This window comes from Harpia harpyja, chromosome Z, assembly GCF_026419915.1.
Source record: "Harpia harpyja isolate bHarHar1 chromosome Z, bHarHar1 primary haplotype, whole genome shotgun sequence".
NCBI classification, from domain to species: domain Eukaryota; kingdom Metazoa; phylum Chordata; class Aves; order Accipitriformes; family Accipitridae; genus Harpia; species Harpia harpyja.
In genome coordinates, this window is record NC_068969.1 from 718,509 (window position 1) to 729,767 (window position 11,259).

The 11,259-nt window shown below is 43.7% G+C and overlaps 1 protein-coding gene across 3 annotated transcripts in view; it reads left to right on the top strand.

The window, feature by feature from the left end:
• Positions 1–10,860, top strand: part of CARD19 (caspase recruitment domain family member 19) — a 101,798-nt gene extending 90,938 nt beyond the window's left edge. Inside the window, exon 8 of one of the 3 annotated variants that reach the window (XR_008233595.1) lies at positions 9,949–10,860. Coding sequence is in view for 2 of the 3 variants with exons in the window: in XM_052777923.1 (XP_052633883.1) it covers positions 9,949–9,977 (29 nt within the window). In the remaining variant the exon portion in view is untranslated. The remainder of the gene's footprint in view (positions 1–9,948) is intronic. The other 2 variants (XM_052777923.1, XM_052777927.1) reach the window with 2 other exon arrangements.
• Positions 10,861–11,259: the final 399 nt, after the last annotated feature.

An 11,259-nucleotide genomic window follows, 5' to 3' on the forward strand; every position in this document is an offset into this window, starting at 1 on the left:
CAGAAAGCCGCTGGCTCCCAAATGGTGGTGGCTGTGGGCTGATTTCAGGGGTCAAAGGGAAGCCCACAGCCTTTCTCTCCTCCGCCAGCCCCCAATGCACCAGGAGGACCCTTTCTCTAAAGTTATTTGTGCTTCACATTTGTCCTAATCAAAGAAAAAGGACTTGCATCTTTATTAGCCAATGGAAGAAATCCCCTTTCTCCTGTAGGTACATGAATTCTCAAAACAGTTGGAGTGGGTTCACGAATCTTCTCACAGTTTGTGTGTTGGAATTTTTCTAGGCAATTTTGACTCCTCCACAATGAGATACCATAATGCACGAATGAGGATGATTGCAGTGGTTGGTAATGAAAGCAGGTTAATGTATAGAGTATATTGCATCTGTTTTATAGCTTCTCTAACATTGGGACCACTTGGTAGGTAGACAAACCCAAAGGTTTCCTACCTATCCTAAGGCAACTCCAAAGCCTGTTCAGCCTCCAGTGGGGGGGGGGTGTGTAGGGTGTGTGCGTGCTGAGCGATTAAATTCCAGCTTTGCATCCTCTGCAGCACCTAGCAGGGTCCAGAGCAAACACGGCTGGCAGTTAACATTGGGCATCTTCATTTAATGGGATGGGCTACTGCAGTTCTTCTGTTAAAATGAAGAAATTGAGAGGTATTCTGTGACATTACAGATGAATTTCTCAACGCAGGAAGTAATTGAGTAAATTGAGAGTAATGTTCTTCAAGGCATCTATAACTCAGCCTTGTGGTCTTCTGGTGAGGGATATATTAAAGCAAATACTGTACTACAAAAACACTGACAGCGTACCATCTCAGCTGCTTTTGCGTAACTTTGTGTTTTCACTTCACTCGTATGTTTTTACAGTAAATAAGTAAGAAAGTGATCCTAAAAGAGCTCAGATGTTGCTCCTGTATGCTGCTCTGTAGAGTGTTTGCTAGCAGTCTGCCTCCTGGTTTAGCTTTGTAGTTAGAGGTTTCTCATAGCTGTTAAATGGGATTAAACCCAAGCAAAGAGCAAATTGCACAATTTTCTGATATTTCTTTCCACATAAGCAACTGCTGGAAAAGTCTGGCTTGGCAAGGAGCTGCCCCAAATCCCACTGCCCTCCTATTCCTCTGAGACCACGCAAGTGCTTTGAGTGGGCTACTTTCCCTTTGGGATCTGGATTATTTGGCCTTTGCACATTGTACAGTTCTTAATGCCCCACATCCTCAAGTGTTCCTGGGAGCTGTGGAAGCCAGTGAAGACTGGACTTCCATTTTAAGCTCCAGCTGCTGAGGACCAGCGGCATCTAGATGTGGGTGAGGCACAGTCCCCTCTTTCTCAGGCTCTGCAATTGCTCTGTTCAATCCCTAAACATCTCTTTCTGCTGGCATCCCCCGGTCACGGTGGAGGATCGGTACATGCTACTTTTCTTTGTAGTGTTTTTTCAGGTTGCCAGGGAGACAGTTGTCTGTCTGCACTTTACAATCCAGGTGTTTGTGCCCAATTCCTCCAAGAAATAGTCAGGGGTAGGATTTTTTTCCTCTCAACCGTAACTAATTCCCCAGAATCACATCTCTCTACCCATGCCCTGTCATTTCTCTCAGCATTTAGAAAGCCCTGCTCGTGACAGGGGAATGGTCTGGGATGGACAGCATGATGGCCCGGACAGGGGCTGCTCCTGGGAAGGAGAAGAACCATTTTGTCGAGGACCTGGGTCTCCGCACCCATGCATCAAAAGATTTCCCTCAAGACTCAGTGACCTGGCACAACCCTTTCAATCCTGCTTCCCTTTCAAAGGAGCTACAGGTTAATGTGTGAAGACATGGTGTCACGCAACAACACAAGACAGTGTAACGTACGTTTGCTCTGTCACACGGTGGATAAAGAGAGCAAAACAGATGTGTAGCTGATATCTCTTTTCTTTTTGGCTCGTCTTTGGCCATGACTAATTTCTCTGTCATTTCATGGTCACAAGGAAATTGCATCCTAGGAAATTCTGTCAGTCCCATCTTCCTTTCCTTTACTGCTTCCCCAAGCATATTAAAAATCTGGTTTGATAACACTTTTTCTGTGTTTATTGCTCTGTGTGTGGGATGCAGTTCCTGTTGAGGAAGGTGCTCTTGCTGGCCACAAAGAATGTTGGAAAACGTGGTGCTGCAGGCGGATGAGTGACAGCGCTGGTCCGGGACGATCCTTAAGCTGTCCACAACCTTACAAACGGAGATAAAATAGCTCCCTAGTTTGGAGAATGTCCAGGCTAAGTAATGTGAGATCCAGAAATATTCAGGAGACTGATATTCAGTGAGAAAAAAGGAGATGCTTCCACAGAATGATGGAGAAAGGCAGAAAATACACATTGCTAGACAAGGGTGGGTAGATATTTTCAGGTGTAAGACCAAAGTGGGAGATGGTGAGAAGCTGAACCTAGAAAAAGAAGGCTACTGTTCTGTGATACTATGGGTTGTGAAGGCAAGGATGACAACAGAGCATAGTGACTAGTTCAAACAGAGGGATAGATACAATATGGAAAGCATCACCGGTCTTGGAATACATTCTAGGCTAAGAATGTTGCTAGGAAACTTTTATATTAAAAGGCATTAATCTTTAAACCTTGGGAACACAGTAATAGCTTTTCCTCTGTGCTAAGGAAGTTCTTTTAATGTCAGTCCTGACGTTACTTAGCCGAGGAATATGTGAGAGAGAGACAAATAGCTTGAATTGTCTTGGGCAAAGATTAAAATCTAACATTATTTTTAGACAGCTTGCAGGGTTTTACAGAGCTTTAGTTGTTCTGGTCTGACTAATAAGAGACTGATAAACAAAGATGACCATGTTTTGTTTGATAAGGTGTTATGTGGAACTAGAATTGAAATATGTCTGGAAAAAGGTTTAATTAGCCCAACCCAGAAGACAACTTTGGCTTATGGCAAGATTCAACAGGCTGCCATCTGGAGAGGAGGACAGTTAATCAGATTCCTTCAGGTTATTGCATTGTCATCCACAGGCTTTCTGGCTTTTAGTTTTCTCATTTTATACAAGTTCTGTATACAAGTCTTGATGGCTCATATAAACGCCTTTAAAAATCCCCAAGCATCAAAACTCTTGAGGCTGGTTTCTAATATTTTTGCTGCTGTTAAAGACCTGCTTCCTGAGCAGAGAAATCTTTAGAAAAGAGTGGAGCTATTTATGGGATTCTCTGCTCAAATGAGACATCCAGATCTGGTTCTAGTAGTTCCTAACCCTAATACTTTAAGATGGCATTACCTATTTTTCTCATGTGCTTTACCCTGCATTTTGTTCACTCCTTTTTATTTTTTTTCCCCCCCTCAGTTTTTCCTTCTTTCCCTCCCTGGCTTGAGGGCAGCTGCCGTCCTAACAGTCCCTGACTGATGTGATTATCAGCCAGCATCCTCAGACGCCTGGTTGTTGCAGTGGGAGCTTCACCGCCTCCCTCTTACTGCTGCCACGCTCTCCATTGCGCTGATTCAATCGCCTGGGGAATTGCATGGTAAACCAAAGTTACTGCTTTTATTCTCCCAGTGTGCTCTCTCCCTCTATGCCCTGGGCACACTGAAGGTCTATCTGACTTATTTGCCATGCTAAATTCAGAATTTAAAACATGTTATATGACATGTAATTGTCCCCTTAAAAAAATAACCAAACAACAAACCACCAAACAACAACAAAAAAACCCAAAGCACTACTGGTAGGAGTATTATGAGTAGTTTTAATGGACTTTTATTAGTAGTATCACTATGTGACATGTCACAGGGTATTCGGAGCTTTCCCATAGTATGTTCAGCCTCGATCTCTTCACGTGTGGCAATGAGAACAGAGAGATCTGCCTTTCTGTCTGGCACCTCCAGAACGTGGGATATTCTGCTCTGGGGGAGCCCTGCAATTCTGAATGATTCACTGAGAGGGGAAAACACCGTGTTAGGATTGATATTAAACATGATGTTAAATGAACCTAAAAGTAACATCCTTGGAGTTCTGTGCAATGAAGGTGGTTTTTTTCGGGGGGAAGATGATAGTCTTTATCACATCAGCTATACAGCCAGAAAAAGCAGACAAGCTTTTGGACTCAACCTAATCATAACTTAAGACCTGTCTAGTAAAACCAGAGTGGAAGAAGCAATCTGAACCTGTGTGACGGAGTAGGGCTTCTGAAGGTGTTCCTCCCTTGAGGATCAAGACTGTCAGTTAGTGCTTGTGGTATGCCGTTGTCTTTGTTAGCTTCTCTTGCATGCTATCTACTTTTCCTAGTGTTTCATAAAGGGATATGGGTTAATTTAAGGGCTGGGAACCTCTCAGGGCAGGAGTCATCTTTGTTTTCTGTGCTGGTAACACCTTGCGTGTCCTGCCTGATACACTGCCAGAAGAGAAATGAGTAACACTGGATGTTTGTGTCCCAGATGTGTACGTTCACAGAGGCACTGATTCTGCAAACAGTTATGCGGGAGTGCGACACTCACACAATTAACCTCATAACCAGTGGGAAGGATGAGTAAACTTGTAACGCAGGATCACAAGCTGAATATTTTATGAATAATAATTTTATTGCAGGGCATCTTTCCCCCAATGCCCTACTCATCTTCCATGCGTGAGTTAGAGAACAAAAGTAGCTGCATACTTAATTATGGCAGGCTAAAGGGAGATCACAATCGCCTTTGAAACCATTCCAAAGCATGGACGTTATGGTAACACCTTCTCTCTTATGCCACTTGGTGGAGCTTAGTGATTTTGGCTATCACATACATCGTTTTGCAAACTTCCTCTTTGATTACACAATCGGTTGTTAGTGTATCTTGAAAATGGACCAAATCCCTGCTAAGGAAGTAAAACCAAAAGTGTACCGTAAGTTCTAACGAACAAGATGCTGATTCCTAGCTGCTAATGAATTTGGTAATCATCCCTTCCCCTCTTGAAAGCAATAAAATATACGGTGTTTTAATTTTTTAAAGAAAAAGTCAAAATACGGGCTTGGGATCTTGGTATTTATGATATACAGGGTGAGAGATGGGTAGAATTATGTCATGTTTGGTTTATTTTTCAGATTTAAAATAATGTTTTAAATTTTAAATATTATCTTCCCTTGCAGAATTTTGGGAATGTGTAGATGTATCTGGGTGAAAGACCTCACATTTGTTTGAATATATGCTTTTCCTCAGGAAGCATGCAAACAGTGAGCAGATTGACAGTTAAATAGGGAAATGATTACAGCACACACTGGTCCTACCTTCATTTAAATCAATAGCTAGTCAGGTCAATAAAACCAGAAGTGGGACCTTGGCTAATTATGTGCTCAGTCAAAACACTTGCGCTCAGAGCCTAGCTGGAAATTCAGGATACTACACCGATTTGACTCTGTTATCGTCTAAACTATCTGTTGTTAAATATAAATCAGTAGCCCTACAAACCTTACTGAGTCCTAATTTTGAATGTTTACCTAATAAGTTCTTCATTCCAAACTGTCAGACAAATAATATTGTCAGACAAATGCTATCTGGTGTTTTGAGGATACGGACTTTCCACATCTGAATCTGAACTTCAGACCTTGGAGTTTTGTACCCAAAGCGAGATCTGCTGCTTTTATTTTTGTAGGTATGTTGTAACTAACAGGTCTCAACGATTCTTCCTGAACCCTTTCTAATGCAGGATGCCTACTGTCTAAGCAGAGTCGTGAGAAATAAAGGTTTCATACGCTGTCTCTTTGCTGTTGTCAGGAAAGAGAATGAAAAAGAACAGAGGATTCAGTCCTGAAATCTGTTGTCTGCGGTCTTAGGTGTCTTCCTGTGTAGGCGACTCAGGAGCATCGGTGGCTTTTCTGGCTTCCTTGTAGGAACTGGAAGCAGTAAGTGCAGCTTGTTTTCACCGTGGTATTGCTCAAATTCTTTTTTGTCGTGTTGGACTGACAGATGAGAAGGAAATTTTTGACATAGCAATGTACCACACATAGTTATCAAATACTGAAAACTGGTAGTATATCAATGTTCTTCTGGTGTGGCATGTTACAAGGGATGAGAGTAAGAGCAAAATTCTCTAGAAGCAGTCCAGAGCTGGCTGTAACTTCTGTAACACACGTGTACCAGTGGCCAGTGTTCAGTGCCTGTCCAGTAGTACTCATTACAAGAAGAAAAGCAGTGCAAGTAATTCTGCCCAGAAGGACGACGCAGCTTAAATTGACTTTTCCAGATGTCTACAGGGGAGCTAGCAGAGAGAAGAGCAAGATTATACTAAGCAATTACATATGACTGTACGTGACGACACTCACCCTGCACATGGCCACCTCTCTCGTCAAGTCCACGCTCCTTGTCCATGCATTGTTTCCACTGGCGGCCCTCTCTTACCTAGACCGTATTGCCTATTTTCTAATGATCCCCTAGTGTTCCAGCAGACCAGTCAGGACTGAAAGGCCAGACGTCGTGCACTTCAGTCACCTTGGGAGTGCGGAAAGCTCCTTGTCCTTCTTGTGACTTCTTAAACAGGCTTGGGGCTCCGTGTGTCTGTGTGGTGACACCTCTCGGGAAGTCAGTGGTGTATGCTGCTTACTTGAAAGTACTTAAAAATGAAGTGTCCGTGTGTGAAATAGAAGATTTCTCATGAAAAGGGTGGAGGACGAAGGCTGTTTGGAGCATAGGCGTTGACTCTTCAGGTGTTTTGTTTTCATCCATGTGTGACATAGTCTCTATACTACTTACTTATGCAGTTTACCTTTGCAAATATTGTTATGAGTTCAAATTAATGCCAAAGTAGATGTTCTTCCGACTTTTGACTGTTGATCGTAGTGGCGTGTTCAGAGTCACTGGAACCAGTCAGACGAACGGACGCAATCCTCATACCACAGCGCTGGTTCTTACTCTTGTGTGTAAAATGAACCTAGTCACTTGAACACTCCTTGGACGAAGGGAGGGTTTTGTGCTAAGGTTACATGCTCTCATCACTTCTTCAATTCATAAGAAAAACCAGGATCAAAGAGCTAAGCACAAGCAGCAGCATAGCACAGAGATGAGATCAGCAGATGTTCTTACTAAACTTAGAAGAACTTATGCCCCATCTTTTATGTTAGGAGGAGTAATGGCAATGTCATTATGTCTTAAATCTGCCTATTTTGTAGCACAGTGTGTTACACGGGGTCTTTGATAAAATACAGCTTCATGCTAAAAAAAAAAAAAAGTAAAGGCTATTCGCTTGCTCAACATAAACATTTTGGAAAGTCCTAACTGTGCTATGAAGTGCCACATTTGACTCATTGATTTGGTTTGTTTTGCTCTGTTCCTTATTTTGCTTTGGTCCTTACTTTGCTCTATCCGTCTATTTTATTTTCATTACAAAGGTGCTGCAGGGATCATAGCAGAAAACGGCACAAGAAGAGGGAGAGAGGTTTTAAAAATACCAATGTGCTGTTTGAACTCTTGCAATCCTCGTGGCCACACAGAATCATCGGGAAATTAATTGGGGAGTTCATTTGAGTTTATTGCAGGCTCAAAGCAATAATTTCCTGGCAAATAAAAGCAGATAAATAATTAAATACAAACTTTTGAATTACGCAGTAATTCTAAAACAACTATTAATCATCAGTCAGATTTGGGGTGGGAAAGGTGATAGCCTGCCTGTCTAAAAAATAAACCTCACCTTCATGAATTGGGGTGGGGAGGTGGCACTCCATGTTAATCATATAGAAATGCAAAATAACTGTGGGCTGTCACTTTGCTGGCTCAGCTGCCCTTCAGGGAGGCCTGAACATGGCTCCCTGGGGCACAGCTGTTTCTTGGGCAGGGGAGCGGGGAACTCACCTCAATAAATCCATAAAGCAATGAAGATACTGTCCATTAACTTCTTTGCAGCACCATTAAGTTTGTTTATTTTAAGGAACCTGAGAGGTAATATTATGGCATACTGTTATGGGCTGTATAAGATCCCATTAAAATCTGTAGGAATTAAAAACACAGTACATTTTCTGAGTCTAAGGTTGTCGTGCCTGTTAGAACGATATATTGTACCAGTGGCATACTTGAGGGCAAACAAAGACGAATGGAGTTTATCCCCTCCCGAGGTGGGTGATGCACATCTTCCCCCCCACTTGCTGCTTGGCTCACTGTACCCGCCAGGTGAGTTCACCAAGAGCATCCGTCATTTTGGCATACAGAGATGCTTTTTTACGCATTTGCGCTAAGTTTGTATTAACTCGATGACTTGAACTATTGTATCTATAAACAAATAGTTAGAACAGAATACAGATGACCTAACCGAGAATATATTGTGAAACTGGGTTTTTAAATTATTATTATTGTTGTTCTTTTAAAGAAAACACAATTGTTATATAACACTGCATTAGGGCCAGTAGCACACGTGCAGTGGTAAGAGCACACCCTGGGTGCAGCTGAAAGTAGCTCTCAATGGGTATTTGACCTGTTTTTAATCAAGTTATAAATTATATAAAAACAAGCTAATAGAAAACTGGAGGCCAACATAAATGTTTCCACAGTCCCCTGCAAACATTTATTTTAAACAAATAAAAAATGTCTTGGTATCTGAGAACCTGAAAGCCAAGCTGTTCAACACGCAGAACTCGACTTAACTTCCTCACTCCAAACTAACAGATACGGAAAGAAAATAATGGCCGTTGTTAGGAGAAAAAGGGTTATTTTCCTCCCTTTTAAAAATAACACTAGCTATTAACTCGGACAAGCTGTCCCGCTCTGTGTTGGTTAGTGGCTGACTGTTCCTGCCATCAGGCAGCGGGGCGGTGAGGGGAGTCTCAGACGGAACAGTGTTAATCTGCTTGTCAAGTGGAAGTACCCATCTGTGCTCCGGGGGCGACGTGCGGCTCCTTCAGCTTCTTGCAGGGAGAGAGAACTTCATCCAGGGGACGAGCAGTTTGGCTTTCATCCGCGCAAAGAACGGTTCTCCAAGTCAAAGGCTTGACTAAGGTCGCTATGTCTGAGGTCGCAGCTTCACCACCTTTTCATTGAAACATGCTATAATTTACAATGCCACCTGCATAGCAGCGTGCTCTCAGGGGTGAACCTACTTCCAGCTTGCTCTGCTGATGCTCTAACCACCAGGAAAACTGTAACCGTTTATCTTTTTCTATGCCCTTTGGTAATAAAACATACTGATACGGTATGCTGTATTTGGTAATATAGCATACTGTCTGTCTGTCTGTCTGTCTGCTGGCTCGCACAGAGCTGGAATCAGCACGGCAGCAGAATCAGTAACGTGTTTCTGTTCTGGGTAAACTGAGGCAGACAGAGGATACCCAATAAAATAGCCTATGAAAACTTAGCTTGTAGGGCTCTGTTGACATCTGTTGGGGGGTCTTTAGCTAGATGGTGGAAATGAAAGGCGTGTCAGCCTTTACCTTTAGGTTTCCTTGAAGTCCACCCTGCGTAGTTGCCAAGCTCTCCTTGCCAAGCAGGGGTGCAACCGGAATGGCAGGCTGCCTGCGGGGCTGCACAAACAGAACGTTAGAGAAGCGAGCACGGAATGTCCCTCCAGCTGCCGTGTCCTCTGTGGTCCCTGACACCTGGGAAGGCCTGGACAGACAGCTCCTGAAGGCGAAAGACCGATTCTTCATCTGCTAGGGAGCAGCGTTCTGCTGGGAAAGGCCATCGTTAGGTGCCGTAGAGCACTGGATCGGAGTACGCACCAGCTCCAGAGCTGCTTACGCTCCGACACGTCCCTCTGTCCGCGTAACACAGGCCCAGTGCTGTACTGGTCCCGGGCGCTCCTGGCGCCGCACATTGCCGCACGTTGCCAGACTGCTGCCCGAGGTTACTCGCTTGAGGATGTTGAGCAAGTGTATAGCAGCATGGAAAATGTCAAACAGTAGGAGTGTGGAGAAGCTTTTCTTTCTGTGTAAGTACTATTAAAAATCCTCCCTGTAAACAGATTCAGAGCACTGGATAGTGGATCACGATTCACTTTGTGACGCGCAAATTATTTTGTTTTTTCAGTAGCCAAATGGACATGGGAAGAGCCCTAGGCACCACCTCAACGTAGGACAGCACAACAAACACCAGAGGAAACTCAGGCGTGAGAAAGCTGTTGTGGGAACGGCTCTTGCTTCGCTCGCCCAGCACTGAGGGCCGCCCAGGAGTCACCGGTGCAGCTCAGCCCTGCCCGTGTGTCCTCCTGAGGCTGGTTTGCGATGTGTCCTCACCTGCGAACGCGTACGTATTTGCCTTCCTCCAAGAAGGCCTGGCAGTGAAAGGCAAATGGGGGAATCGAGTCTCTTTATTTCCCCCCATGTTTTTCTTGATTGTGGGTTTCGGGGTTTGGTATTTGGTTGGCTCTAGAATATTCCCCATTTTCTTCTGTCCACCTGCTGAGTGAAATGTTGCCCTGCTACTTTTAGTCGTCTCATTAGCCTGAATCTTGTCCTTTTTTCTACATGGTGGTGGGAATTTCTCTAGCTGGGAAGGGAGTTCTAGGTCAAGTTTATGTAATAACTAGGAGAAGGTGTCAGAGCTCTTAACCTTCCCTGCTTTTCTCTCGGTAACTTCATACTGCTTTCTGTTTGTTACACCTCTGTCTGTGGAGTAAGAAGAGCCCGGCATACAGAACTAACGGTAGGTAATTCTGTATTTCTATACATCATGCAGACCTGTGTTTTATGCCACAATTGCAAGCCCTAGCAATATCGCATATATTTGCACACTTTGAAAAACAAACCGCTGAAAGGTCAAACGTATCCATAACGCTGATTTATTAGTCATCAACCATGTTTTTTAAAACTAAAACACCAGCGACTCCACTTAAAATAACCACCCGTTTTCTTATTTTAGAAGGGTTTTTTTCAATCGTCCTTAACTGAAGATGAATTAATTGAAAGAAAAAACCAATTATGGCTGCCTGGCAGTCAACTTCCTTTCCTTCAGAAATCTCGGGGAATAATTACTTGGTAAACCTTCTCTTCTTTTTTTTATTTAGTTAAATTTTAATTGCTAATAAATATGGTACGTTTGTATGAACCTAGTCCGTAAGAAAGCAAGCCTGACGGTAGCGGAGACCGGAGTCCTTGCGTGACTTGACAGAGCAGAAATGTCACAGCTGCTGGCCCGCGCCGCCGACCTCACCCAAGGGAAGCGCGGCGCGGCCTTCCCATCCCAGTTCGCCCCAGTCTAGTCTAATGCCAGGCGTCAGTCACAACGAACCGTGAGGTCGACATTCATAGAACGACAACACGAACTGCTAGGAATGAAGGAAAAAAAACCCCAAACAAAGAAAAACCCAGGTGCGTGTTGAAGCCCGCGGCACCGACAGGC